This window comes from Muntiacus reevesi, chromosome 4 (genome assembly GCF_963930625.1).
Source record: "Muntiacus reevesi chromosome 4, mMunRee1.1, whole genome shotgun sequence".
NCBI lineage: Eukaryota > Metazoa > Chordata > Mammalia > Artiodactyla > Cervidae > Muntiacus > Muntiacus reevesi.
In genome coordinates, this window is record NC_089252.1 from 159,383,562 (window position 1) to 159,411,507 (window position 27,946).

Here is a 27,946-nt window from a genome sequence, read left to right on the forward strand (position 1 = left end):
TATCCAGATAATCACCTATTCTAATATCAAAATCAAGGGCCAGAGACACTTAATTAGTATGTTTAATTCACTGAACGCAAGATTAGGTTGATGCATATCCAAAAACGCTATTGCAAGGTTGTTGTTTTTTTAAACGACAGTATAAATGTCATAGTAACATTATCTTTAGATATTGCTGAACACAAGACTTTCCCTGAGGTGTAAACATCAAATAACTTGAACAGCTTTACACATCAGCCCCATTGAACAGTTTATTACAACACTACATCTACTGTAATCAAAGTGGTGCTGTTTACAGACATCATCATATGAACAGTTTTTTAACAAGAACAAACTACTATAAAACAAGCATTTACTTGACGTTTTTTTTTCCAATTGCTTGCACATTATAATGGCCAAATGTATATAACCAGTAATAAAGTTGCAAAAGCTTTAACTTTTTAAATCACACAGGTTTCCTTCAAATAAAACAGTTAAGCAACATAAAAAATAAAAGTAGAGCTACTGGTTACCATTTATGCAGATTTGCTTTATTCAGATCTATTCCTGTTCATTTTATCCATGAATCCTTACAGGTTCAGTTCAATCACAAGAAGCAAACTGCTGGACAAGCGTCATTTTTCCAGAAGACTGTTTTGTCTTGGAAGGTGTTCCTCTTCCTTCAGCTGTAATGTGTCAAAATTTATGATGTAGATTTTGCTATTCCCCATAATACACAGAAAAACGCTGGCTTAACTATACATATACAAGTCGTGCATCTACTTCACTGTTAACGTATTCTAACACAAAATAAGAATTAACTGAAACAGTAGCTGCCTTTGTGATGGAGAATGCTCCCAATTTATGTGATGATTAAAAGAGACATTCTGATTTCCTTCTTCTTAAGTATTACTGCCTTATAAATTTAAAGACTGAAGCAAATGAAAATGTAGCAGCTACTGTTTCTGTGAAGATGGAAACATTTATAAGTCATTTTCTAAAGTATTCATACTACAAAAATGGAAAATGCCTGTATGATTTTAATGTAAATATTTTTCATTCATCCACATAAATTCTATATAAGTCATAAACAAATGAGAACTGAATATAAATGCAATAAATTATTTTACAAATTAGTTGTATTTGACAGTATACAGGAACTTCTGCAAGTATAAATCAAACGGACCTCCATGTTACAAAACTTGTAAATATAAGCTCAGTATGCACATGTAAATAAATATAATGACATTCACGTACAAATCTTTAGACATATACAAATTTATAACAGTACTGTCACTCTATTTCACCTATATCAAAATATCTAATGTATATAAACTAAGCCAAAACCAGCTAAATGGGAATCTACAAATTTCACTGAAAACTCACAAAAAGAAAAAAAAAAAAAAAAAAAAAACCAATAAACGAGATAAACTAAAATTTTAGGAATACATAAAAATGCAAATTTCAGGTAGAGGTTCACAAAGGAAACATATCCAATTAACGTGATATCAGTGGCCACTGGAATACCAGTTATTTGAAATATAAATTCCAAGAGAGCATGTCAATATTAAGATGATGTAAGAGGCAAAAGGGCACAATGTTTAGTAACAGTCTTCCATAAAATTAAGAATACTTTTTGGTCTACAATTAAGAATAATTAGTATTCTGTCACAACTAACTATAAATTTTCTTTCAAGTCCTTTCCTCCTCAACTAGGGTGTAAGCATTTAAGAGCATCAATACACATATTCACATTGCCTAGCAGTATAAACCTAAATTTTACAACTGCAAAAGAGAAAAGCAGATACTATAATCTTGAAACTTTCAAACTGTTTTTATTTGCCCTTATTTTTCATATAGATACTTAAGCCTTTTTTAATGCTACCTTTTATTGTACTTTATCTTATGCTGATAAAGCTTTTGGTGGAATTATTTCACAGAAAAAATCTAGGAAGATGGCTGGCTTTCACATATCTTTACTACTTTTCAATATACTTAAACAAACTGGTATTGAAGCATTAAAGAGAGACAACGCATATATATTCTAACCAAAAAAAAAAAAAAAAAAAAAACCAACATTAATAGGAAATTCACAATTCTTACTGCAAGAGAACGCTATCTCCCTAATTATTCTATCATATTGGAAGGGTTAATTAAGAAGGAAAAATTAAGTCACAATGAGCAAAACAATATGGCATAGTCTGCAATTTTATATCATTCCAAATGGAGAAGTTCTACTATCTTATATGTAAAGAATCCTATTTGTGAAATTACAACATATATCTTTAGGATGAATACATTTATTATTTGCTTTAAAGATAAGACTTTTACTACTAATAAACCTCTAATTTTCACCATACAGACATAAAATCTGGGGGATAATCTGACAGTTTTTATTTCTACTTCTAAACACTTTACATGTATCCATTTGGAAATACAAATTTTACAATCTCAAAAAAAGGCAAAATTGAAGGCAATACAACCCATTTCCAATAACCCAATTCCATATTTTAGTCTCAAATTTCTAGGCAGAAATCTACATAAACAAAGATATAAAAAAGAAGCTTAAAAGTAACAAATACATTCAGTGGTCGTATTTTCAGAATACCATGCAGTCAAATCTATAATGTCAAAGCCACACAATGTCTTGCTTTAGCTATCAGTTATAGGAAGATCTATGTAAACAGATGTTAAAAAAACTGAGACAGATGGAATCTATGGCTCTTTAATGAGTATATAAAGTGATCACTAAGTTAAAATTTCAATACAGAGAAGCACCTGCATTTTGAGATAAGCCCAAGAACAATGGTGTGGGTGCCCTATCCCTTCTCCAGGGGATCGTCCCAACCCAGGAATCAAACAGGGGTCTCCTGTGTTACAGGCAGATTCTTTACCAGCTGAGCTACCAAGGAATCCCGAAATAATTTAAGATCAAGTCAGCATTAACAACTCAAATTATGAATGCTTCTGTTAGAAATTTATCCAAGAAAATTTACTGGTATCAGTTACTTCATCTTTCAAGTAAAAGATTCAAATATATATTAGATATGGATCTCTTACAGGTTTTCACGTTAATATATTGAATTTGAAGGATTCTAATTTATTAACTCAGTGTAATAAAATTCACTTTTTATCTGAAAATTTCCTGATGAGGGGAATGGAGATGAGGTGGGCAGAAGACAGAGAAGTATCTAAATACAACTCTTTTTAAAATCAACATCCCTTCTTGCATTGACTAGAACACAGTACACAAAATCTTGTTTGTGGTAGATATTTACAAAAAACTCCCTTACTACCAAAATATTTTATACTTTCATCTTTCCACTTCTAGAGACAGTACTTACCTCATTTTAACTAAAGAATTTTATTACACTATGAAATAGAATTCATGACTGCTGCGCCAGGCAGTCCACTAAATGGCAGAAAAATAAATTTCACAAAGAATACTCATCTTTGCTCCAAAATCTGACAAAATGGCCATTTCAAAATAAGCTGTGATTTAGATTTCACTGTTGAGAGTTAAAACATGCTACCACCAAGGCCTATTATATTAGTAAATCTGGATAGCATACATGACGCCCTTACTCCTTTTTTGGTTATTAGGCTTCTTTTAAACAATGCTAACTATTCATTCTAATTAAATATTTATTCAAAACAATCTAATTCACAAACTAAACCAATGGTAGCAGATTTTACACTGAAATGAAGGTGAGAGATCAAAGTGACTCACACTGGTACTGATTTTTTTTGAAGAAACAGGGAACATTAATTATTTGTAAACAAAACCATATTCTTAAACCACAGTGAGCAAAACACACTACATATACATTCTAGGGATCACTTACTACCCTATTCTCACTGCAATTAACATACCTGTGTAGTCTCACATGTTTTGCTAATAATACAAAAGCAAGGAAAATTAAAGCAAAAGTGAGAGGTAGCATATCCAAATGAAGCAGTTAGAATATATGGGGAGACAATAAACACAGGGATGGGTAATATTAGTCTGATCTCAGATGACCTAAGACTTGCAGAAATACTTTTTAAATCTCATCACCACCAGTATCATTTATCAGATAATTAGAAGTATTTAATTTTCACCTAAGACTCAAAGTAACACTAACTCTTAAGGAGATAAAACATCTTAACATTTAAAAATGAACATTCGATTCTTTGGGCTTTTTTTGTTTGTTTTTCCCAAATTAATGCAAAGCTAAAAAACTGAGTAAGGAATGCAAATCACCCTAAATCTTATACAATGACAACAAAATCTAAGATCATAATAATTATGATAGGAGAAATCATATAGCAAAGGAAAGTATAATTATTTAACCTATACCCCATACATGATGCTTAAAAATCTAATCAAAGGAATGGATAATGATTTGAGAATGTGTCAAGTCATGTGTCGGGGAGAGGAAAAGCATGAATAAAAAGTATTTTTAAAAAATCCTTTCATTACTCTTCAGTACACAAACAAAAGCAGAACCATTAACAGAAATGTGCTGAGTAATGTTCTTCCCAACAAGTAATAACAGAAAGACGAAAGAAAATAACTATGAAAATAAAATTATTTCTGTAAAAAGCATATAATATTAAAAACACTGAACTACTTTTGTTTTGCTCAGAGTGGTCTGAGAATTGAGGCAAAAATTACAGAATAAGAAGCACAATGTATTTACATGCTGAAATTCACAATATTGATATTCTCATTAAAATATTATATATTTGAACTTAGATATTAAATGCTTTTAGAAAAACTAATACATTTGTTAAATGAGAGAATGCAATTAACATTACCAACAGTTCAAACACAAAAAAATTAAGATGGGACAGACATTAACAGCTTGCCAACATCATTAAGTTTCCAGTTAAATTAAGAACTTGCCCTTTAAGCCATTCATCATCACTTTAATAATAGGTCATATTATTGTTTTATTTGTATACAGACTTAACAGTGACATTCACTTCAGCTTCCAAATTACTCTTATTCCATTTAGTCCATTTAAGGTTTACATGAAAGTTCAAAAGGACTCATATTTTAAAACTTCTAAAAAAGGTCAATAGACCTTATTTTGATGGTAATTAAATGTGCAAATTTTTTTATTTGTTTAGGAAAGTTTTTCACTTGGATATATTTAATCCCAATTCCCCCCATCCCATTTATTCCATGTCTACATCAGCAATAAATACTTTTTGGTATATAGCAAAGGTACAATATTCCAGGTTAACAAAATTTTTTGCACTGGAAATGCTTATGTAAAATTTTGCTTGGATGAAGGCACATAACAATATTACAACTCAATTCTGATTATAATGTACAAACAAAACATGGGAATTTTGGTATGGTACACATCAGCGATTAAGAAAAAATGCCGACAATATTTAGTTTGCAAGTTAAGAATTCATAGTTAATGTCTGAATGTAATGAAACTCAAACCATGATATAGTTAGGTGTACCCATTACTGGAATGTAATATGTTAGTTAATTCAAGGTATTTAAAATTAACAATGGACTTTTCAGAAAGAGTTTATCTATTTATGCTAGTTTAACTAAAACCAGTAAGAAAACCTGTTAATTAACTTTGGATATAAACTGGTTCAGAATGCCCCTGATGGGCATGTCCAGTCCTGAAGAAGACTGAAATGTATGCAAGTTCCATTCTCATGACTTCAGTAACTAGATGCTTGTTGATAACTGACAAAGTCTAAGTAAAAATAAAACTTGAGGGACCTGTATCTTACTTTAAATGAAATGACCGATGAACATTAAGCATTTCACTAAGGTGGCCATAATTCACCTAAAGCAACTGATGGGCACTCGGAGTTTTTTTTAAGACGGGATCAGGCCCATTCAACTTGGGGAGAGGAGGGGGACTACATCTAAAACATCTAATGTTTATTTTTATATGACACAACATTCAATTCTTACATCCAAAAACAATATAAATTCCAAAAAGTTTAGTTTTAAAAGTAAAAAAAAATTTTGACTTATATTAAAATAATGTTTTGAAAATTGTATTAAGTTCTATAACACAGTACATGGAGAACTTTAAAATTACAGTTTGATATATATTCAAGATGCATATTCATAATGCAAGGAAAAGTATTAAAACTTGCCTTTCACTTCAAAAAGCTCTTAAAACTGTAAATAATATAATAACTTATTTGTATACCACAAAAATAAGACTTACATTGCTTGTTTCCTAAGTAGTATTACTTAAAAAAGGATCTCATTTGCTAAAATATACCTACTTTAGTTAAAGAAACTGCTCTTCTGTCACAGAATTACATACAAGTCTTTGGTTTTGCCCATTACAATTTAAACACTACCAATTACTGAATTTTCAGTATTTCCCAATTTTAGTTACGGAAAATAGTCATGTAAAGTAGTAACCTATAAGGGATTGGTTTTAGTCTAATTTAATTTTGATATGCCACCAACCTATGAAGAAAAAAAAATCTGTTTACAGAATAACTTCTGTGTCACATGCACAAGCCTTATAGTGCCCTCTTCCCACTCTTCACATGAATAAATGCTGTTCACAAATATAAAAATAAAATTACACGTGAAAATGAAGTATAAACAGACAACTCTTCCCGCTTAATGAAAAATGTACACAATAGTTTTAAAATACAGAAAAAAAAAGACACAATGATTATGATTTATGAATGAAACATCAAAGAAAATTACTTCAAGGTTATTCTAACCTGAGATGTATGATTTGATACAACTTAAAATTCTCTATATGGAATACCTTGAATTCATTTTAACTGAGTAACTTTCTTATCTTCTTTGCAAATCAAAGAATACTATTTCTTTTCTTTTAAAAACAAAGCCCAGATGACAGGAAAAGTGTCTTTTCTTTAAAAAAAAAAAAAAAAAGTTTTTCTCAATGCTAACAAACCACCTTCCAACTAGCAACAAGTGTCAGATTGTCTTTCAAATTTTTAGGGATAGTTAAGTTAGTTCAAGGAGAGAAACTTAAAATTTATTTTTTGAAGTCCAAGCATATTACACTAAGAATTAACTCATATTTTATATTTTAAATCACATGCAAACTATGTATGTGATTAAGAGAATTCCAATTTTTAGATTTTAGAAGTAGACAATGAGTCCTCTTGATTATTTTCTTGCTTTCTTAGGATCATTAACAGTCTGAAACCTAAAAGCTGTAACTCAAGCAAGCAGTATTTAAGGATAAGAGGTCAAAATATTTACCTGTCATTACTCACCTGTCATTTACCTCAGATGGTTCCAGAAGAGTAAGTTCAGAACAAGTAGTTGGATGGTATAAAATGTGGGTATATACTGTATAGACAATAGCCTTGGAGTTATGACCACCATGAGTGACAGGCATGCCGGAAGCAACAGGACAAGAACACCCACCTGCTAACGGTGACGGTACTCGCGCTCACGGTCGCGCTCTCGGTCCCGGTCCCGGTCCCGGTCCCGGTGTCTCTCTCGCTCCCGGCTTCTCTCTCTGTAATAATCATCATGACGATCTCTACTGCGGGATTTATGACGCCGACTCTTCTCTCGTGATCTACTATGATCCCTTTCTCTTGATCGTTCACGTCTTCTAAAAGAAATTACTGGATTAATGCTCTCCATAATTAGCTTTAAAATTTAATACTTTGATGTTTAAAAATATCCAAGGCAAAAAAATAACTTACAAATATAGTTTAGACTAAAATATCCTGAACAGACAATAATGATTTACCAACTCAGCAACAAGCATGAACTAGAAATCCCATTTTAAAAAACATTCACCTAAAAATTGGGAAGCAGACACACCATGGCAATACATCATATCATCTATTACAACCAGGAGCCTAAAAGAGACATGCGATATTTACTGAATGAAAAGCGGAAAGGTAAAGTAGAGAAAATCTCATAGGACTTGTGTTTTAACCAAACAAATATATAGAAAAGTAGTTTTTTAGAAATAAAATTCATGATATCACTCAATACACAATGAGACTTAAATACTTAAAATTATAACCCATTACATTAAAACCCATTATGTTTAGGTTACCTAAACATACATGCAAGTATCAATCTTACATTTATAACTAGTCAAAATATGGTTCATCGTAAGTGCTACCCTGCTAAGAAACTTCCTGAAGAAATATACACATATGTAGGCTTGGAGGATGGTAGTGCTGAGAAGCATAGTGGCAAGCAAAGAAGAAACTCAGTAAACACGACCACTAGAAAAGACTGAGCAATTATTCACACTGTTATTTAATAAAGAGAAATGCTGCATGAACTTCCTTTAGAAACAAACAAAAAACAGGTACTTTAACCAAAGTATATCTTAGAAATCCTAATATAATCCTAATATAATTTATTATAATCCTAATAAAACTAATATAAGTTCTGAAATTCACAATTAGGATATAACTGCCGATTAGTTTAAACTCTATTTTGTATTTCTGCACCGGACAGCTTAACTTAGCAAACATTTTTCTTTTTAGCAAACATTATTAAGTGTTAAGCTTGTGATCAAGGTAGAGGCCATTCTGGACTTAAAAAGTTAAAAGACCATGTAAGATACAGTCTTTAGCTGTGAAAATTTGTTGAGATCCAAAGATCCTTAAACTGGGTCACAAAAGTAACAAAGCTGGCGACCACGACAAAGACAAGCTCCTTTTCCTAGCTTAATGAAGACGACTCTACCACCTGGTAAGTACACCAAAGACCCAAGAGCATCATGTCAAGACTAAGCTTTACTTTCCTAAAATATGTAAAAGTTCAACGTTAGCAGTAACGCCAAAAAAAGAATTGCCTAATTTTAAAAAAACCCTAAGAAATACATCATAAACTCCCTTGTCCAAGAAATACTTATTTAGCACCCATTCTCTACATATTACAAACACACTAATGAACAAGACAGGTAAATAAGACCCCTCCCATTTTTCAATGTGTTCTAGTGAAAAGAAATAAGAAAGAACAATAAGTAACAATACTTAACAATAAGAAAGAACAGATTGCAGGAAAAATTATTCAAGAAATAAACAGAATAATCAGAATAACCTGGGAGAAGACCCCCTCCTAGAAAGATTGACCTGAGAAAAGAACAAGGAATAGCTATGTGAAGAGCCAAGGAAAAAGGCTCCCAGTAGAAGAAACACTAAGTGTTAACATAGAAACAAGAGTCTGATATGTCAAGAGGAAGAAAAGGGAAACCAATACCGCTAGAGAATAGTGAGCAGGAGAGGTGCACAATGAGGCGAAGTGTATCACACTGTTTACAACGTTTATATTTGTATTATTACATTTATTCTAAGAATAAGAATTAAAAGAATAACTGAAAGCCTCTGAAGGGTTTTAAGCAAGCAAACACCTGACATTTATTAAACAACAACAAAATCACATTAGCTGCTAAATAAATAGTAATAAGTAAAATCAAAGTCCTATAGAGTCCCAAACACAACATTTCTATTTGCAAAGCAGCAATTTTAAATAGACATGACACAGGAAAGTTTTACCTTGATCCAGAACCATAAGACTTGGATTCAATTCCATGAAGGCAATCTTGCAAAGAGCTAATAAGAACTTTGCAACGATCATCAGCAGATACTTTGGATTGTTTAATTAAAGAAATTGCTGTTACCAATGTCTCAATAGCACTCCCATAATCACCTGTGAGTGGAAGGAGACAGGTTTAAGTCAAACAAATTTTACTTTCAAAAATATCACCTAACCATTTGAGGCAACCATTTTAAAAAAGCAATGCACTTTAAAATAATTATAGATGATGTCTTCATTTTTTCAGTTTCATCATTTGGGAAAGGCTTTAATGTACATGAGGTTTGTTATTGTTATAGCAATAACACATGATCATTTAGTAAATATGGGAATAAACGAGCTGCCTTAGGGCCCTTGAGCCGTTAAATGTCAGGGCTAATACTTAGATTTATACCTAAAATGTTTAAATTAGGGGTATTTCACTACACTGTGACATACAGTTCCCTTCAATGCCTTTTAAATAAAAGACAGGTAATGACTGGGAAATATACATGTAGATGACCCATCTTCAAAGTTGTACTTAAAAGCTTCAGGTCATGCCTAGACTTCCCTGGTGGTACAGTGGAAAAGAGTCCGCCTGCCAATGCAGGGGACACAGGTTCGACCACTGGTCCAGGAGGATCTTACACGCCTCGGAGCAACTAAACCCATGCGCCACAATTACTGACCCAGGGTGCTGCAACTACCGAAGCCTGCGTGCCTAGAGTTTGCGCTCCGCGGCAAGAGAAGCCACCACAATGATGAGCCAGTGCACCGCAACTAGAGTCGCCCCTGCTCGCTGCAACCAGGGAAAGCCTGCCCACTGCCTAAACTAAAATCACTTTTTACAAGTTTTAGGTCATTCCTAATAACATAAATAAGAAATATTAATACAGAAAGAAATATACAAACCAGCGCTGGCATCAGACACAGCTCTTGAAATAGCACTGCTTGAGATTGCCCTATTTCTATTCATGATTTCTTCAAACTCAGCTTCACTCAATGGCGTTCTTGCAGTATCCATCTCCCTATAAAATCAAAATAAACCTTCAATCATACTCGAAAGATTTTCTAAATTAGTCATAATAGTGTAATGCAATTCAAACAACTGCTTTTGACAAATGCCTCAGAGCTAACAGTTATTTTCTCATATTGAAATACGCTATTTTTCATACAAACAGAGCAGGTGTATGCAAAATTCCCTTGTACCATTATCTTTCAACTGAAATAAACTAGCAACTTAAAGATCTTATCTTTCTGGAGGTCAGAAATGCTATATCTACATAAAATGCAATAAATATTTTTTCAGTCATACAAAAACATGTAAAATATTGTTTTGATGTCTCTCTCTATATGTATGTATATCTAAGCAAAACATGCTGACTGCAAAAAATACAACCATACCCAAGCCAGGGCCAAAATCTGGTTTCATTTATATTTGGATCCTTGAGGCGCAGAGCCCAACTCACAACAGAAGAATAATAAATCTCTAACTAATAACATTCCAGGAGGGACAAGATCTTAGACCTATCTTGTATGCCCCACTGAATACCCAGGATATCTGGCAAATAAAAGACCCTCAGTTCCTACAAATATTTACTGAAAAAAATGTAACAAAAGACCAAGATTTTCTAAAGCTGCTGGACAACTTAAAAAATTGTGACTATGTGTGTAGTACAGAAAAGGTAAACGTTTTGCCATCTTAGTTATTAGTTACTAGGTAGGATGTTGAATCGAGGCAAGCAGAAGCAGTTCATTCAGATGAGATGAGGAAAAGCTAATATAACCTTCTGCATGTTTATAAGGTATTATTGTTATTCTCAAAACTTTATAAACAGTCTAACCAAATTATAAGTTTTTCAACATTCATGTATGATTTCAGATAAATTCTGTGACTCATACCCATCCTATTTCCTTAAAAAAAAAAAAGCAAGAGTTTTCTCTCACTTCCAATTAAAAATTACTCAGTAATAACCAAATACATACACACAAATATTTTTAGAAAAACTGATACTACAGAAATTCAATTATGTTAGCAAAAAGACATGCGATTCAAACTCGCCACCTAACCCACTCCCATACAATGAACACTTAACAGACAGTTGGTCACTGGAATTAAGTTGAACAGAGGAAAAACTGTGCTACCTTCCTAGATGTAACATTTCTCAAAAGAAAACAAAGTATTTCAGGCACTCAAAAAGATACAATGTCTATGGATAGATAACTGTCAGAAGACTTTATCTACAACATCATATTTATTCCCCTGGCACTGTACACTTGTGTGAAATTAGGCAGATGCTCAAATCCATCCCTGTAGGACATGGTCAGACAAACTCAAATATAGAGTAATTCAACAGGAACAGTTAAAGAATATAAAATCAAACAATAAACTCAACAAAAACTGCAGGGGACAAATGCAAGTAGTTCTTTAACACAGCTCTCCAGATTATGATTTGAGCATGGATAGCTTTAAAAGTACTTTAGTTTCCATGTAGCTTTTCTCTAAGGATTGCCATTAACTATTTTAATTCCCATAAAGTCTGTATTTTACAAGTCTTTGTCTACCCAAAGATGCTTATAAATTATTTAATATTCCCACTGTAATTAAAAGTTAGTAATTTTGCTACACAGGACTCCTGATAAGCATGAGATACTATTTAATAAACTGACCTAATTTCTAAAACAATGAAGAAACTTTAGCTTTCTATGTAGTGTCATCAATGGTAGATGATACTGACTTTAAAATTTTAAAAGTAGCTTGAGGATCCCACTAGCTTGCTTCAGTATCTTTATCAACCTCTTTTAACTTAAAAATGATGGAAATAAAGTGACTTGCCCTAAAATCACAAGGCTGTGGAGGTGGTAAAGCTGGATTATTCCCAACCCTGTTCAGTATGTTTTTCACCGTATCATACTGCTTCTTGTAAGAGAAAACATACAGAAAATAATGTATCTGGGGAAAGCTCCTAATTTTTTAAAACTTCACAAACAAGAGTGAAAAATAGCTTTTGCAGATCAAATATACCAAGTCTACTTTTACCCATGCATACTAACTTACCTCCCAGGAGGCCCATAGTCACCCCTATCATATGGTGGAGGCCGGCCATATGGATCTGTTGGTGGTGGGCCTCGGCTATCTGATGTAGGCATGCCGCTGTTAGTTGGTGGAGGAAAGAAAGCTGGGTTCACATGTGGAGCTGGCGGCGGGGCCCCTGGAGGTGGTCCAGGAAGATGCGGAGGAGGAGCGAGTGTAAGGGGTGGCCCAAGAGGGCCAGGTGGGCGAGGTGGAAAGGGGCCTGGAGGCGGAGGTGGTCCCTGTTGTGGAGGTGGTGGACCAGGAGGAGGGCCGTAGCCTGGAACTGGAGGCGGAGGGCCGGGAGGAAGCGGGCCCAGCGGAGGCTGCCCAAAAGGCTGTCCAGGAAACAGGACTGGTGGAGGAGGGCGATCGCCTCGATTAGGAGGCCCAGCTAAAGGAGGCGGCAGAACCTGACCAGGAGGTGGAGGGCCCGGTGGACCGGGCGGGCCTGGAGGACCTAGGGGTGGACGTGGTGGTGTCTGTCCAGCTACAGAATAAAGGGGAGAGAAAGAGAGAGAGAAAAAAAAAGAAAGACACTTCAATAAGGTGTTTTAATCTTCATGCCACAATTATACTTTTAAAGCATAACTCAAAGACCAAGACTCTTTCTCTTTAAATGAAACCCATACGGTAAATGCTACACTAACAAGTTACAAAGGTGAAGTACATCCTTACACATTTAACTAGCTCAATTTAATGCTTAAGAAAAACTACTGAAACAAAAACTTTAACAGATTACAATGCTTAGAGATAGTTTCCATCTTTCAGCATACACACACTTCTTACAGTGAAATCACCCACCTTATAGTCTACTCTGATGTCAAGCTAGAAAGTGAAACAAGGAAAAATGGTCTTGAAAGGATTTTTTAAGAGGTAAGAAAATAAGACGGATGTAAATATTCTATATATAAGTCAAGCAAGTTTGGAGAAAAATAAAGACCTTTTAGGCCAAAAATGGGTAATTCCTCTATGCTGTGCCCCATATGCCATGGAATCCTAGTTTCCAGGAACAAAGGCCGAGTTCCTTTAACAAGATGCTTGATCAAATTTCCTGGATTCCAAAAATAGCATAACAAGGAGAGTAAGTCACATTAATAATGCATTACTTGAAAAAGAGAGAAAAGGAAAAGAGGTATTAGGTAGACACATTTTATCCATGGCAATGTAAGAAAAACTTTACCTGGAAAAGGCGGAGGTGGCCCTCCTGGTCCTGCTGGCCCAGGAAATCTGTCCCCACCAGGAACAGCCCCTGGAAAACGGCCCCGTCCTCTACCACCTTGTGGAAATGCTGCACGTGAACTGCCTCCCGGAGGACCAGCTTTACCTTCCCCAGACATTTGTCCTGATTGTGTAGCTGCAAACATCCAAATACTCATAAATAGCATTTATTAAAACAGTTCTGATATGTAACCACTGTTAGATATTAGAAACAACTCTAAATCAAAGTTTATGTATACTGCTTACTAACTTCCAGATGCCTTGGGCCAGTCCAAACTACATGAGAAGTACCCATTTAGGAAAACATTCACATCTATTTAAATTCTTTTGAAGTCTCAAAAGATCTACGCTTAAATGTATTTCTGATAAACAAATAATGAGTTACTTTCAAAATACCAGTATATTCTGCAGCAGCCAAGACCAAAATTCTCTAACAGAAATCTAAATTTCAGTAAGTATAAATCATTCAAAGTCTTCAACATTCATCAGTTAAATTTTAAGTGCTAGAACATTAAGAAAAACAACCACTCAAATTTCCATTAATTACATAATCATCCGTTTATCTCTTTAAGTGATAACATTCTTAAGTATATAATGGCAAATCTTTTCTATAGTCACTTTACCAAGTGGTGATAGGTCTTGGTGCCAAGCAGAAAATCAACGAATACTTTCTGGTTATCAGTAGTTTCTCCCCCACCATAACAGACATCCACATAACTTTCCTTCAACCTAAGGATTAGAATGTAGTTTCTTCCTTTCTTTAGGATGGGAATGACAGGATAAGAATGGCAGGGCTATAATACTTGCACTGTTGTATAATGTTGGGTCTGTAACATTTAGAGAAAAATGGGAATAGGTTTCCAGTACACGGAACCAGTCATCATCAGTAATTTAAATCAAACTCAAAGCATGGATTTTCTAAAATGGATTCTCCAATGAACTAAATATAAATATTAAGATGACTTCTCCAATACAACACATAACAAATGCTAACAAGACTGGTTAAAATGCACATCTTTTAAAAAAAGCCTCTGAGGGGGTGCTTACTTTTCCTGGACTGCATTTCAAATTGACTCAGGAACTGTTTATTGCATGGAGTTACAACAGGATTCTGACCATGAAGCTCTCTCTTAGGCAACAAATCCATTAACTTTTTTGAGGATGCTTCAGATCCAACACCAACAAGGGCAAACCTAGAAGATGTTTAAAGGGGTGTGGGTAGAAAGTGAGGAGGGATTAACTGTTACTGCTGTTATTAAAAATGAAATGGTCTGAGTTTAATTTCACCTACCAAAGAAAACAAAATATTTCTTAGAATACTGGTCACACTTTCATCTTTAACTTTTTTTTATAATAACACATCATATTATTCAAGGTGTACAGAATTCAGTGCTTTGTTTAGCATACTCAGAGTTTTACCATCATAACCACATCAATTTTAAGAACATTTTCATCACTCAAAAAAAAAAAACCCATAACTGTTAGCTGTCACTCCATTTCCTCCCATCCTTCAACCCTAAATCTGCAGAGTTGCCTATTCTGGACATTTTATTAAATGTGAATAATACAGTGTGTGGTCCTTCATGGGGACTAGCTTTTTTCACTTAGCATGATGTTTTCAAGGTTTAATGCATGTTAAAGCATGTGTCAGTGATTAATTCCTTTTCATATCTTCATTATAGAGATATACCACATTTCCTCAAAATCACCAACCGACAGGCATTTGGGCTGTTTCCACTTTTTAATTACTACGAGTAATATCACCATAAAAAGATACTCAATATCATTAGCTAACAGCAAAATGTAAATCAAAATCGTAATGGTACCACTTCACACACTAATCAAAAAAACAATTAACAAATGCTTGTGAGGATGTGGGATAAACTAGAACCCTCATACACTGCTTGATGAAAAAATATATAATGGTACAGACACTTTGACAGATATCCCAGCAGCTTCTTAAACGGTTAAATATGATAGAGTTAAAATATCACCCAATAAATCTCCTGGGAATTCTCTGGTGGTCTAGTGGTTAGGAGTTGGGGCTTTCAGAGCCATGGCCCAGGTTCAATCCCTGGTCAGGGAAATGAAATCCTACAAGCCTTATGGCAGGAAAAAAACAAAACATAACTCCTGAATGTACACATGTACCTAACAGAACCGACTGAAAATATTATGTTCATACAAACTGGTACGTGAATATAGAGAAGTATTATTCTTAAGAACAAAATTAGAAATTTTTATAAATGCTGATAAATTTAACTTCTTTCACTAAAGATTTTTCTGTCTATATGAAAGGGTGGCTTTGGAACAGTTGCAAATCATATGGGAACTACAGTGTCATCTATTTAGACAAAAGAAACAATTTCCTTAAAAAAAAATGCTGCTAAAACTCATATATGAACATTCACAGGGGCCTTATTCATATCAGCAAACATGGGAACAACCTAAATGTCCACCAAAGGATGGATGAAATTTTCAGAATTTCTAAATTTTTAAGATTTTAAATGTGGTGCATTAACATACTGTAATATTCAGTGGAATATTAATATTTTTAAAAAATAAGTACTGACACATGTTACATGATGAGACCTGAAAATATTATGCTAAGAGCAAGAAGCTAGGCACATGGGACCACATGCTTTATGATACCATCTCAGAACAGGCAAATCCACAGACAGTTGATAACAGATGCAGGATTTCTTTCGGGGGTGATCAAAACATTCTGGAAATAGACAATAAGATTGGTTGTACAACTAACTTTATAAAGTCCACTGATTTGAATGCTTTAAAAGGATGAATTTTATAGTATGTGAATTTTATATCACTAGGAAAAAATAAATTTAGAACAGAAAAATATGAATGACTGTCAATTCATAAAATTATACAATATTCTAAATTATTCTCAGAAGGTCTCTTAGGAGCCTTTACTCCCTAGTATTCAAAATGGTCCTTTAATTAGATCCTCGTCAACAAAATCGGCTGTTTGATTCAAGATTACCTTGGGTCACAACATTTAGAAACAATTTAACTAATTCACTAATTTAAGAAACATTTATTGAGCACCACTTCCTATATGCCAGAACCCATTCTAGGGTTAGGGAATACAATAGTGAACAAGGCTCTTTTGGAACTTACAATCTACATATAGTAGGAGACAAGACATAAACGAATTAACATACAATGTAAGAAAAGCAGGGGAAAAAAGGAAACTGATGACAGCCGAAGATCTTGCACAGTGTGGCCAGAGAAGGGGAACTCAGGCAGAATCCTGAATGAAGTGAAAGATCCCAAAGGTGGATATTTTGGGGAAAAGTAAATCAAACAGAAGAAACAATGTAAAGGTTTTAAGTAGCAGTGTGTCTGAGGACCAGCGAACCCATAGCTGAAGCAGCATAGCAAAGTAAACAGCAGCAGGAGATGAGGTCAGAGATGTACTGGGTAAACAGGTCTCAGTGCCTTACAGACCACAGTGAAGATTCTGGGTTTTACTCTGAATAAAATGGATAATCAAAAGAACATTCTGAGGAGACAAATATTGATGTCACTTTTTTTCAACTTCTGCTATGTGTCTATATAGACTGCAGAGAATCAGAGTGAAGGCAGGTACACCAGGTAGGAAGCTACTGATCAATGAGATAACAGTAGCGTGGACCAGGCAGTAGACGTGAAGTTCATGAAAAGCAGTCAGACTCTGCACATGTTTGAAAATATTCCTAGTCACTGCACACTGGATATCATTCTGTAGTTAGCAAATTATCTCTCAGAAAATCCAAAATCTATGCCAAAGATTTAAATAAAGCATTATTTATAATAGACAAAAACTGAAAACTCAAAGAACCAAAAATAAGAATGGTAAAATAAATTACAGTAGCAAAGTATGATAGAAAGAACTAATACATTAGAGAAGATGCATATTTATTGTTAATTTTTTTTACTGTGTTTCAAGCACACTATAAAACATAAATTGCAATCCTATTGTTTTTGCAATAAAAATATAAGCACTAGGAAAATGCTTTAAAGTATATTCACTAAAATGACAAGAGTAATCACCCACAGATGATGACATTATATTTTTTTTACTGTCTTACTTTTGGACATCTGTATTTTATAATGATCCTACCTCATCTGTGTAGTTTAATAGTTAAAAAAATAATGCAAAACATCCATGCTACATTATTCTTCAGTTGCCCATATTCCAATACCTCTTAACCACCGGGATAGTAATGCTTCTTCAACCTGTCATTGTTCAACCATAATGGAGAAAATGAAGGAAAATTGGAAAAGAGACCTAATCTCCCAGCTCCACTAGTGTTAGGGAGGTAGATCACAGGATACATTAAATCAGAATGAATCTTTGCCCAAGAACCTCCTGTCAGTGTAGAAAAGAAACATCCTACACATGTGTAGATAAGTATTAACTTCAAGTAAAGTCACCCCTAAAACTACAATTGCTAGCTACTAAATCCCATTGGGTAAAAAAAAAAAAAAAAGAATTAAAACAAAACTCTTACCCCTTTGACTGGCCATTTGCCCGATTTTCAAAAAACTTTATCTCCAAAATATCATTTACTCCCAAAGAATGAACTGCTTCAGTTAAGTCTTCATCTGTTGTCCACTGCAAGATATTTCCCCCTCATTAACCATCAAAACATATCTAAGATTTTTATTGTTTCAACTTAGTTTGTAAGGGTAAACTCAGGATAAACAAGAGAAAATTAATCCTTAGTGCAAACTATGTACAATTACTGCCAGTCAGTCTCCAATTTTTAAACAGAACAAAAGCACCTGAAGACAATTTCATCCGTTGATAAGAGTTTTGGAAATAGAAGGTACATACCCCCAGAGAGAACACAGAATTAAAAAAAAAAACAAAAAACCCTTAATGTGTTTTTGGTCTCTTCCAGCTTTCAACTGCTATGACTTTAAATTTTCAGTAGACCAATCTCACCTGCTGCTTTTTTCTTAAGAGAAATTATTTGGGGAAACAAACTCCACCTTACATTTCAAAGTATACAAAACAAAATCCTAACATGTATTCAGTGCCTACCATACCCTTTTATCAAATATTTAATTCTCTAAACATAGAAGTCCCATTTTACATATAATTCCTATTTTACACTCTATGCAATAGAGAGGTTAAAGAAGTTGTCCAAGGCTACAAAACATATATAGGAGCAGACTCAGCCTTACTTAGCAACCACACTCTTTATATCTACAATGCTACCATCGCCAACATTATAAAAATTGCTCAGATGATGGGAGATTGGCCAGTTTTTTATATATGTAAACATTTAAAAATACTATTAAGGAAATGTACAGTAACAACTGATTTCTAGGCAATTTTTTAATTTTCAAGTATGTGTAATAAACGTTTCTAAATAGAGATGCAAAAACTTTACAGGACTATTTTAGTAAATATTTAAGATTCAATTCTAATAAAACACAGATAATAGTACTAAACATTCAGCTAATGAAACTCCAATCAATAAACCTACAATCTCATAAACCAAATTAAAATACAATATATAATAGCAGTATTTCCGTAAATCAGATTTCAAATTTAAGAACAAAAAAGAAACTCAGCATGTCTGTAATTATGATTTGGATAATGAAAACTCTTATAAACAAGAATTATATTGCGTATCTTTCTCTCCTACATTTCTGAATCCTGGCTTGAGACTTTATGTGAGCATTTTCCTTTGTAAGCTGGGATAGCTGAAGTGTAGGAGTAGTAAAAGATAAAATAATTGAACTACACTTAACTGGAATCTCTACCAAAACAAGCTGAATGTCTACAAAATTCAGAACTAGGAGATTCTGGTATTTACTATATTTAAATGGTACATGTATGTCGTCCCCCCACCCCACCCCACCCCCACCCCAGTGCATAAGAAAGCATGCAGAACCAATTTAATAACTTGAAATTCTTATTTTATAAAACTGGAGAAAAAATTAACTACTGGAATAGTTTGAAATCAATCACCAAGGAGTTAATGCAAATCAAGTCACTTACCCATGTGAGATTCCCAATATACAATGCAATCCTCTTTCCCGTATATGTATAGACAACATTTGGTGCTGCTCCTTTACCCACATCATCACCAACAGTTGGTGGGAGAGTATCCATGTAATCCCGATCTTCTGGGGCATCTCCATTATTTGCAGATGGAGAGATGACATCATCATACAAATCTATCTGATCATGCCCACCATATTCAGCTTCCTGAGATACAGAAATAATGTTCTAGATTATACAATAGTCAGATGACTTCTAAAACAGATTTGAATGCAAATTTATTCAACTATTTTCTTTCAAAAATTTGGTAGAAGACTCAGGTCAAAGATCTCAATACAAATCTTGCACTCTAAGCCACTTCTTGAACAGTGCCTATAAAGTGAATTTCTATACAATGAATTCTATTTCCCCATTGATACTTATTATAGGAACTAATGTTCCTCTAGGAACAGAATAACATGTAGATAAAATAAAATAATAAACTTTTCATGGAAGCAAAATACTCTAAAAGTACCAACAATGACTACAAATTTTTGATACAAAAATATAACAAACAAAAATCAGAGCCATTATGAATCTTAATAATATTTTTAACTGCAGAAAAATACAACTGCTATTTTCTATAGTATTCAGGATCATGCTTCCCAATTCCGTGGAAGCTGTTTTAGAAAAATCATAGTAAGCTAAGCCACAGGAAAGGGATAAAGAAATGTGGCTATGTAAATGATTCTATATGTCACAACAAATGAACAGGGGAAAGAGAAACAAAATACAGGTTAAACTATCCAAAATTAGTATCTATTAATAGTTTTATTATTCTCAGTCAACAAAGAGTTAATGCTTACCTGACTTCTTAGATATATAGTCAATTAGCAAAATATATCTACACGGTCAAGAGAAAAGGGACATGAACAAGGAAGAATCTAGTAAAGTTCTGCCTTCAAGTGTCACCAGCAGAATTAAAACAAGGCTAGTAGATGCCACTTACATGCCTAAGTGATATGCAAGTAAGAGGAAAATGAAAAATAAGCAAATATGTGAACAGGAGAAAAACAGAAAAATAAGAGTTCAACCTGTAAACAAGCACAAGAAAAATGAAATGCAGGTATTGGCAGAACACTGAGCATCATTTAAAGCCTTTGGTAACAGTTACTGGGCCACTAGCTTGACTAGCCAGTAGCAGAGGGCAAGCTCTATTTTTAACTTCCTTTCCACCACAAAGTACCTAAATGGCTGTGAACCATTTCATTCTGAAAAGTGAAAGTGAAGTCACTCAGTCCTGTCCGACTCTTTGCAACCCCACGGACTGTAGCCTACCAGGCTCCTCTGTCGAAGTAATAAGAGAGGCAATTACACTGAGAAAACGAATATAATTCCTATCCTCTCCATCAATACAATTCAGTAAGTATGAATACAAATGGCAGGTAAGGAGAAGCTAATAGTTTTAGGTATTAACCACTTTAGGGATAAAGAATGACACTGAAAAGGCATTAGTAATATGACTATGAACAGATCAACAAAATACTGTTATAATAAGAGTCCCAAGGAAACATGGCTCTTGTTTTGCTATTCAGAAGGAAGCCAGAAGAAGATTTTTTTTTAAAGAAAAAAAAAAATCTAGAAGGGGGAAATACCACTTATATAGCATTTCAGGTAATCTTCTGCATAATGAAGTTATTCAATTTGCTGATTATGCAACAGAATCTCTACATGACAATATTGTTATGAGGCTGATGTATGTAACTTATTTAATAACGGACAAGATCTTAAGATAAGTCAGAAAAGAAAGACCTCTTTAGCAATGGGCAGAAACTAAGACCACAAATCACTGAATAATGCCATAATTTTGTTTCCACAGCAATACCAAAATAACCTTTGAGAACTGAGTTTTTTGAAACCAGAGAACACGATCAAACTGCAGTGACAGTAAAAATTAGAAAAAAGAAGGGTGAGTTTTGTTAAGAAGTTTCAGTGTAGCTAAAGCTTCAGGCGGCATGGCTCCAGCAGTGATTCCACAAACTTAAGATACCAACAAGTGTCCCGCAAGGGGCAGCAGGCACTTCGAAATCTTTTGCAATCCAGTTTTGTACATCAAGTACAATTATTGTTACTATTATTCAAAAGGAGTTGTTTCCATCCTCCTGAGCAGACTATAATCACAATATATGGTTTGAAGGAGAGTAAAACAGAATGCAAGGGTTATTAATAGCAGTACTAAAAGTATTTCAATTTATACTTTCATGAAATATTATTTGATTTTTCACTAGTTATAAATCTAGGAAAATGTTCACATAAGTAGACAATAATTTACGGGCATAATAATTGCAGCTACACTAACCTGATGAATCACAACTTACTATTTTTGTCCATCCACGAATTCCTATGTTGACACCAACCAATTTACAATACTGATATGATTCTACCAATATTTACGATCAGTCACTTGGTCTGGTAGCTGGACTGCTTCCAACTGATTGAAATATGATGCTAATTGAGACCATAGTCCTGGGGGTTTGATCTCCAAGTAGACTAGTTAGCTTTGCTCAGTTCCAAGGCCACAGCCTGTACTTTTAGCCCCATGGTATGCATTTGGACTTGGTGAAAAAATATTAATGAATTTGAATACATTACCACCATTACTAAGAGACAACTCAAAACACACTCTTCTGTAGTATCAGTAACCTTCCTTTTCAGCTTCACCATATCACACCTACCCTCCAGATTAAAAAAATAATTATATACAGAACACATCCTACTTTCTGTTCCCATTCTAAAAGAGGGAAAATCATACACGTTCTAAAATTATGTAAAATGAGCATCACAAGTCATGGCTTCCCTGGTGGCTCAGTGGTAAAGAACCTGCCTGCAATGCAGGAGACCCAGGTTCAACCCCTGGGTCAGGAAGATCCCCAGAAGGAAATGGCAACCCACTCCAGTATTCTTGCCTGGAGAATTCCATGGACAGAGGAGCCTGTCCTCTGTAGACAGAGGCTACAGTCCATGGGGTCCCAAAAGAGTTGGGCACGACTTAGGGACTAAACAACAATAGCACAGAGCACACATAAAGAAGATGAGCTCTGAAAGTCTATTGGACAAACTCTGTCAAAGAAAAAGAGTCAACAGTGTCAAGTTCTATATGCAGTCTTTTCAATTATTACCATTGGGAAATTTTAATGGTACTCAAAAACAAAAAATAATCAATATTACCCCTCTAATTATTTTAATTACCAAATATTGCCCTATTTGTTCATAGCAACTAATAACCAATAGAACTATACAATATATATAACTTCCAGTAGGCAACAGCTCTTAGGGTTTGTTTAAAAAAAAAAATCCACTATTTCATTCCCTACATTTAATTACGATAATCATTTTAAAGGCAAGGTAGACTTTCAAGATTCTGCATCTCAAGAGCATGTTCCTCATGACACATGAGCAGCTGCAGCCAGGTCAGAGACAACGCTCAAACTAAGACGGATAGTAAAATAACCAAATTCCAATTCGCTCCTCTTAAAAGCAATGTTTCTCAACCTTTTTTTCATTATCACCATGCCCCTGCTCTGAAGAGGGACACACTTTGGCTAATCACCTCCCATATAATTTGAATGTCAGACATACTGTACATCACTGGGATGCCTGTGGTAGTTGTCCTACAACCTCCACTCTTCCTGAAAGGCACAACACTACTCTTGGTGTTCCTAAAATTGTATCAACGCCACTCCTGCATTATATGTTACCACCACTATTGCCACAGCAAAGGCCACTTGTTCAAAGTTCCTCTATTGGGGGAAAAAAATTCCATTTAGAGAAATATAAGCAAAATATAATTTTGCACTTATAAAATGTTTTCTATACCATGGAAAAGAATACACTAACACACAAAATCCACAAAACAGATAATCTAATACATACCTATCTTTTTAGAAAATATTTCCCTTTCTGATTTTGTTTACATTTCAAGCAGATATTAAAATCAGTTTGCAATCCTTGTTAAAAGCTCAACTAATGGTAAGGAAGCCAATTTGGCACTAAAAATATTGCACATAAACCACAAAGTGAACAACAGAATGAACTACTTATAAATAATTAGATAATTAAGAGTTCCAGCTCCCCTCAACATTTCTACCCAAGTTTCTGAATCAGTCTCTACCTACCTCAGTTTCCATCTTACATGCCTTATCTTAGAGGGTTCTCTATTCAATATAAATTTGGTAGAAATAAGATGTCACAGATATTTGCCTAACAAAACTTATTTTCCAAAATTGGCCAGACATTGGCTATAGTAGATACACAATAACTAAATGTAAATTATGAGTCATTATATAAAGACAAGTACACTTATAAGGATGTCTAAGTCTGTAACTTCCGAATGAATTTTCCCCCATTACCTACATACATTTTCATTTGCAAGTTTGATTGTCAGATCACTGAATGAGCACTGCTCTCAGCGACCTACTTACCAGGTACATCAAAAACTAAATTCTCCATGAAGGGTTTTGCTCCCCAAACAAGCAAAATACATACTACTTCAGTGCACCCAGTATAAGCTTTCCTGAAGTTCAGAATTTGGCTTCCCTCTCCTCTCCTCTCGGAGAAGGAAATGGCAACCCACTCCAGTGTTCTTGCCTGGAGAACCCCAGGGACGGGGGAGCCTGGTGGGCTGCCGTCTATGGGGTCGCACAGAGTCGGACACGACTGAAGCGACTTAGCAGCAGCAGCTCCTCTCCTCCGCCAACAAAAATCTTTCACATAAAGATAGACACAAAAGAGTGGTTTCTGTAACACATGACCAGTCAGTGTCATATTTCTTACATAATCCCACTACACTGCACTTAGTCTAGACACTATCTAAACTTTGTATCCTTCCTTGTTGGCATATAAAATACTTAAGAAATGTATACTGAACAACTGAGTTAAAAAAAATTTAGTTTAGGTCAAAATAAAAGTCTGTAACTATTAAATATGAGGCTAGTAATTACTACCTTCAAGTACAAATTCCAGTTCAAACTGAACTGATACACACTCTCAATTCAGTTGATAGTGTGAGACTGAAACCAACAGCTTTCTTTTCAGCTCCAGATCCAAAGAGTATAGAGGTTTGGAAGGAGTCCAAATTCTTCCACTTGAGCAACTGTTCCCAATTTGGTTCCATCCAAAGATCTTCAACTTAAGAACTAAAGAGCAGCTATAAAGGATAACTGAGGTCCTTGTGCCTTCTTCCCTTCTCCAATTTTATTCTTCATTCTAAATTCATCCGGTGAAGAAAGGAGCTGTTCTATAGCTTCAGTAACTTTTTTCTCACACCATCTCCAAATTAAAGTTTCTAAGACAGTTGAATATCTCACTTTTTGAGACAGGTTTACACTGCTCTTTACCAAAATACATACATGAAATAAACATCATACAAGTATAACTACTTAAAACAGAAAAAATAAAAAACATATATATTACAAAGAATTTCAAAGGATACAATGCAATTAAAACTACAGCTCACACTGAAGAGATCTTTTAAATGTTTACAGCAGTTTAAAAGCCGAAATAAAACCCGTTATACTTAGCAAAACATTCTACTCGACTACAACAAAATAAAGTCAGTTTAGCAACCAGTAGAAGTGATGTCACCAGCTAATAAGAATGCAAATTAAATCAACCAACAACAATTTTGTAGTTGCTTCTAATTCTGATAAAAATTCCAGGTAAATATTCCAATACTAGTAACATTTTTAAAAATTAAGAACGAACCTTAAAAAACCATCAACTATCCTTTTATGGCCATAATGTGAACAGGAATTATCAGAGCAAGCAATAGATTACAAAGGCCAGTGATACACAAAATAATAACAAAAACATAGCCTCTATTTAATGCCATTGACTCAAAAGTATAAAGATCCTAGAGGTAAAAAACCATTCAAATACATGTGCAATATAATGCTATAGGTAAAATCCACAAAAAGTTATTTTTAAAAGAACTCTATACAGCAGTTCATCAAGGCTACCAAATTCTAATCTCTTCTTTCCTCCTGTTCGGTCAGCACTAGCTGGTGCACCAAGATAATCAAGTATCACTCCATCCAGCTATACAGATGAGAAAAATGCCCACCCCAAATTAAGTATGCAAAAACCTAAAAAGTATTTCATTAAAAGGCTGTAAACGAGGCTCAATTCTAAAATTGTAGTCCAGTTCTTCCTTTACTGTGACTAGAAAGACAAAAGGAAATATATTTTCTTGGAAGAGAACTAATGAAGACTGTCTTGAACATTTGTTTTTTTACTTGCAGATATGGACCTCCTGTAGAGGGAATGTTACACTTATTTGATAAATAAAAGGAAAAGAAATTTCCCAGAGATCTTTGTTTACTGACCTTAAAAAAAGCATTAGAATCCGACTGTGTTTAGCACTCAAGGTAACTCTCTAAACTGTCACTGACACAACTCAGGCACAGCAAAAAAAATTTAAGCGCAACACAATAAAGATTTTAAAACTTAACATTTGATAACAATGAGTTACGTTTAAATATACTCTTTTTTAATGGAGTAGAAAACATTTAAAGCTAATTGAACTTTTCTTTTTAATATTTAAACTTAAGGGCACCATCACCATAAAAAAAAAAAAAAAACGGATTTCTAGTTTTCCCTATTTAAAAAAATCCTTAACTCCTAGCAAAAATAAAATCTTTAATGGAAGGGGAAAAAACCCCACAAAAACACAGAAACCAGAATTTTACTAAGCTTCTCGCATGGACCTGGAAAACGTAAGAAAGCTATTAGGAACACTGCAGTTAAACACAATTTGCTTTTTTTAATGTGTTACTATATAAAAGACAGCAGATGCGACCAGAATTGCTTACAGCTTAAACGTCACAGCTCTAGTAACAACCTTTTTTGCAAGGATGCACATCAGACATCATAGCTCCGCGGCTAGTCCTAGGCAACTGTGGCCTGTGATACGGGAAAAACCTTGCATTCTCACTTTCTCCAGCCTTTCCAAACCCCTCGGAGAACAGTAAACATTTTGCTTTCGGAAATCGGCAAACAGCTATAACCCTTTATTTTAAAACTAACAGACACCATGTGAATTTCGGGTGAGATTCTTTAATCACTACTCTGATCTCCTCTCTTGGTGAGCTACCATCTTTTTTGTTCCATCCAACCCTCGCGCTTCCAAGTCTTCCTTTTGGCCCGGGCCACCTATCTTCACTGATATTTTCATCACAAAGACCGAGAACGACTGGGCCTCAGAGGCACTGCAAGCCCTCGACCACCGAGGTAGGGCCAGTGAGTGCACCGACTTTTTAAACACGATCCATGGGTCCGAGAGTCAAAGGACTTGTTGCAAACGTGCCCGCACCGAAGCCTTCTTCCCAAAGAGTGAGAGAAGGAGCGGGATGGCGCCACGCCGAAACCTGTCGCAAACGCGGGCAGGGGAGCTCAGGAAGCTGGGCGCGCGGGATACAAAGGGCCGTGAACGCGGCCTTCCATGAGACGATCCAGCGACGACAGAGACACAAAATGGAGCGACCGAAGAAATCGGAGCCCGAGCGGCAGGGCCAGGGGCGAGAAGGCCGGCGCGCGCCCCGCCGGGCTTCCTCCTGGATCTAGCCGCGGGGGAGGGGGCGCGGGGGCGGCCCGTTCTCCCCGCCGCGCACACGCCGCCCCGCCGCCCGGGCCTAGCGAGGCGGGAAGCGCCCGCCGGCCTCCGCCAACAATGGGGAGCGAGGCGGCGGCGAGGGAGGAGCCGGCGGCGGCTGCACAGGGGCCGGCGTCCGCGCTCGGGGCCCCGCGGAGGGTGGCGGCGCCCGCCGCCCAAGAAACGACGCGGTAGAACGAGGGGCGAGGGGGGCGCCGCGCCGGGATCGGGCGGCGCGGCCCACAGGCGCCAAGGGCGCACGGTCTGCAGCCGCGCCGGCTCGTGGCCCGCAGCGGGCCCGAGGTCCGCGTCCCGGCCGCAGCGCCGCCCACTCCGGCGGCGTGAGCCCGGGCCCACACGTACCTGGTTGAACTCCTCGCCCACATCCGCGTAAATGTCTATATGGTCCACACCGTCCGCCATCTTCCCTCGGCTCGGCCGCCGCCGCCGCCTCCTGCAGGTCCGCCCGCCGCGGCAGCAGCAGCGGATCTAGCGGCGGGGGCGGGGCGCGCT

At 35.6% G+C, this 27,946-nt stretch overlaps 1 protein-coding gene across 5 annotated transcripts; it reads right to left on the reverse strand.

The window, feature by feature from the left end:
- Nucleotides 1-44: 44 nt before the first annotated feature.
- CPSF6 (cleavage and polyadenylation specific factor 6) lies at nucleotides 45-27,946 on the reverse strand. Of its 5 annotated transcripts, none has more exons than XM_065934658.1 (11): nucleotides 27,797-27,946; nucleotides 19,804-20,013; nucleotides 18,302-18,405; nucleotides 14,835-14,980; nucleotides 13,750-13,923; nucleotides 13,510-13,620; nucleotides 12,552-13,056; nucleotides 10,406-10,521; nucleotides 9,475-9,628; nucleotides 7,370-7,559; nucleotides 45-665 (listed from the first exon to the last, which is right to left on the reverse strand). In XM_065934658.1, exons 1-10 carry the CDS (start codon nucleotides 27,854-27,856, stop codon nucleotides 7,373-7,375), a joined length of 1,767 nt encoding a protein of 588 aa, XP_065790730.1. In that variant the 5' UTR covers nucleotides 27,857-27,946; the 3' UTR covers nucleotides 45-665; nucleotides 7,370-7,372. The 5 variants fall into 5 exon arrangements, with proteins under 5 accessions (XP_065790730.1, XP_065790727.1, XP_065790732.1 ...); XM_065934655.1 differs by having other exon boundaries at nucleotides 7,370-7,562; XM_065934656.1 differs by lacking the exon at nucleotides 45-665 and adding an exon at nucleotides 673-7,291 and having other exon boundaries at nucleotides 7,370-7,562.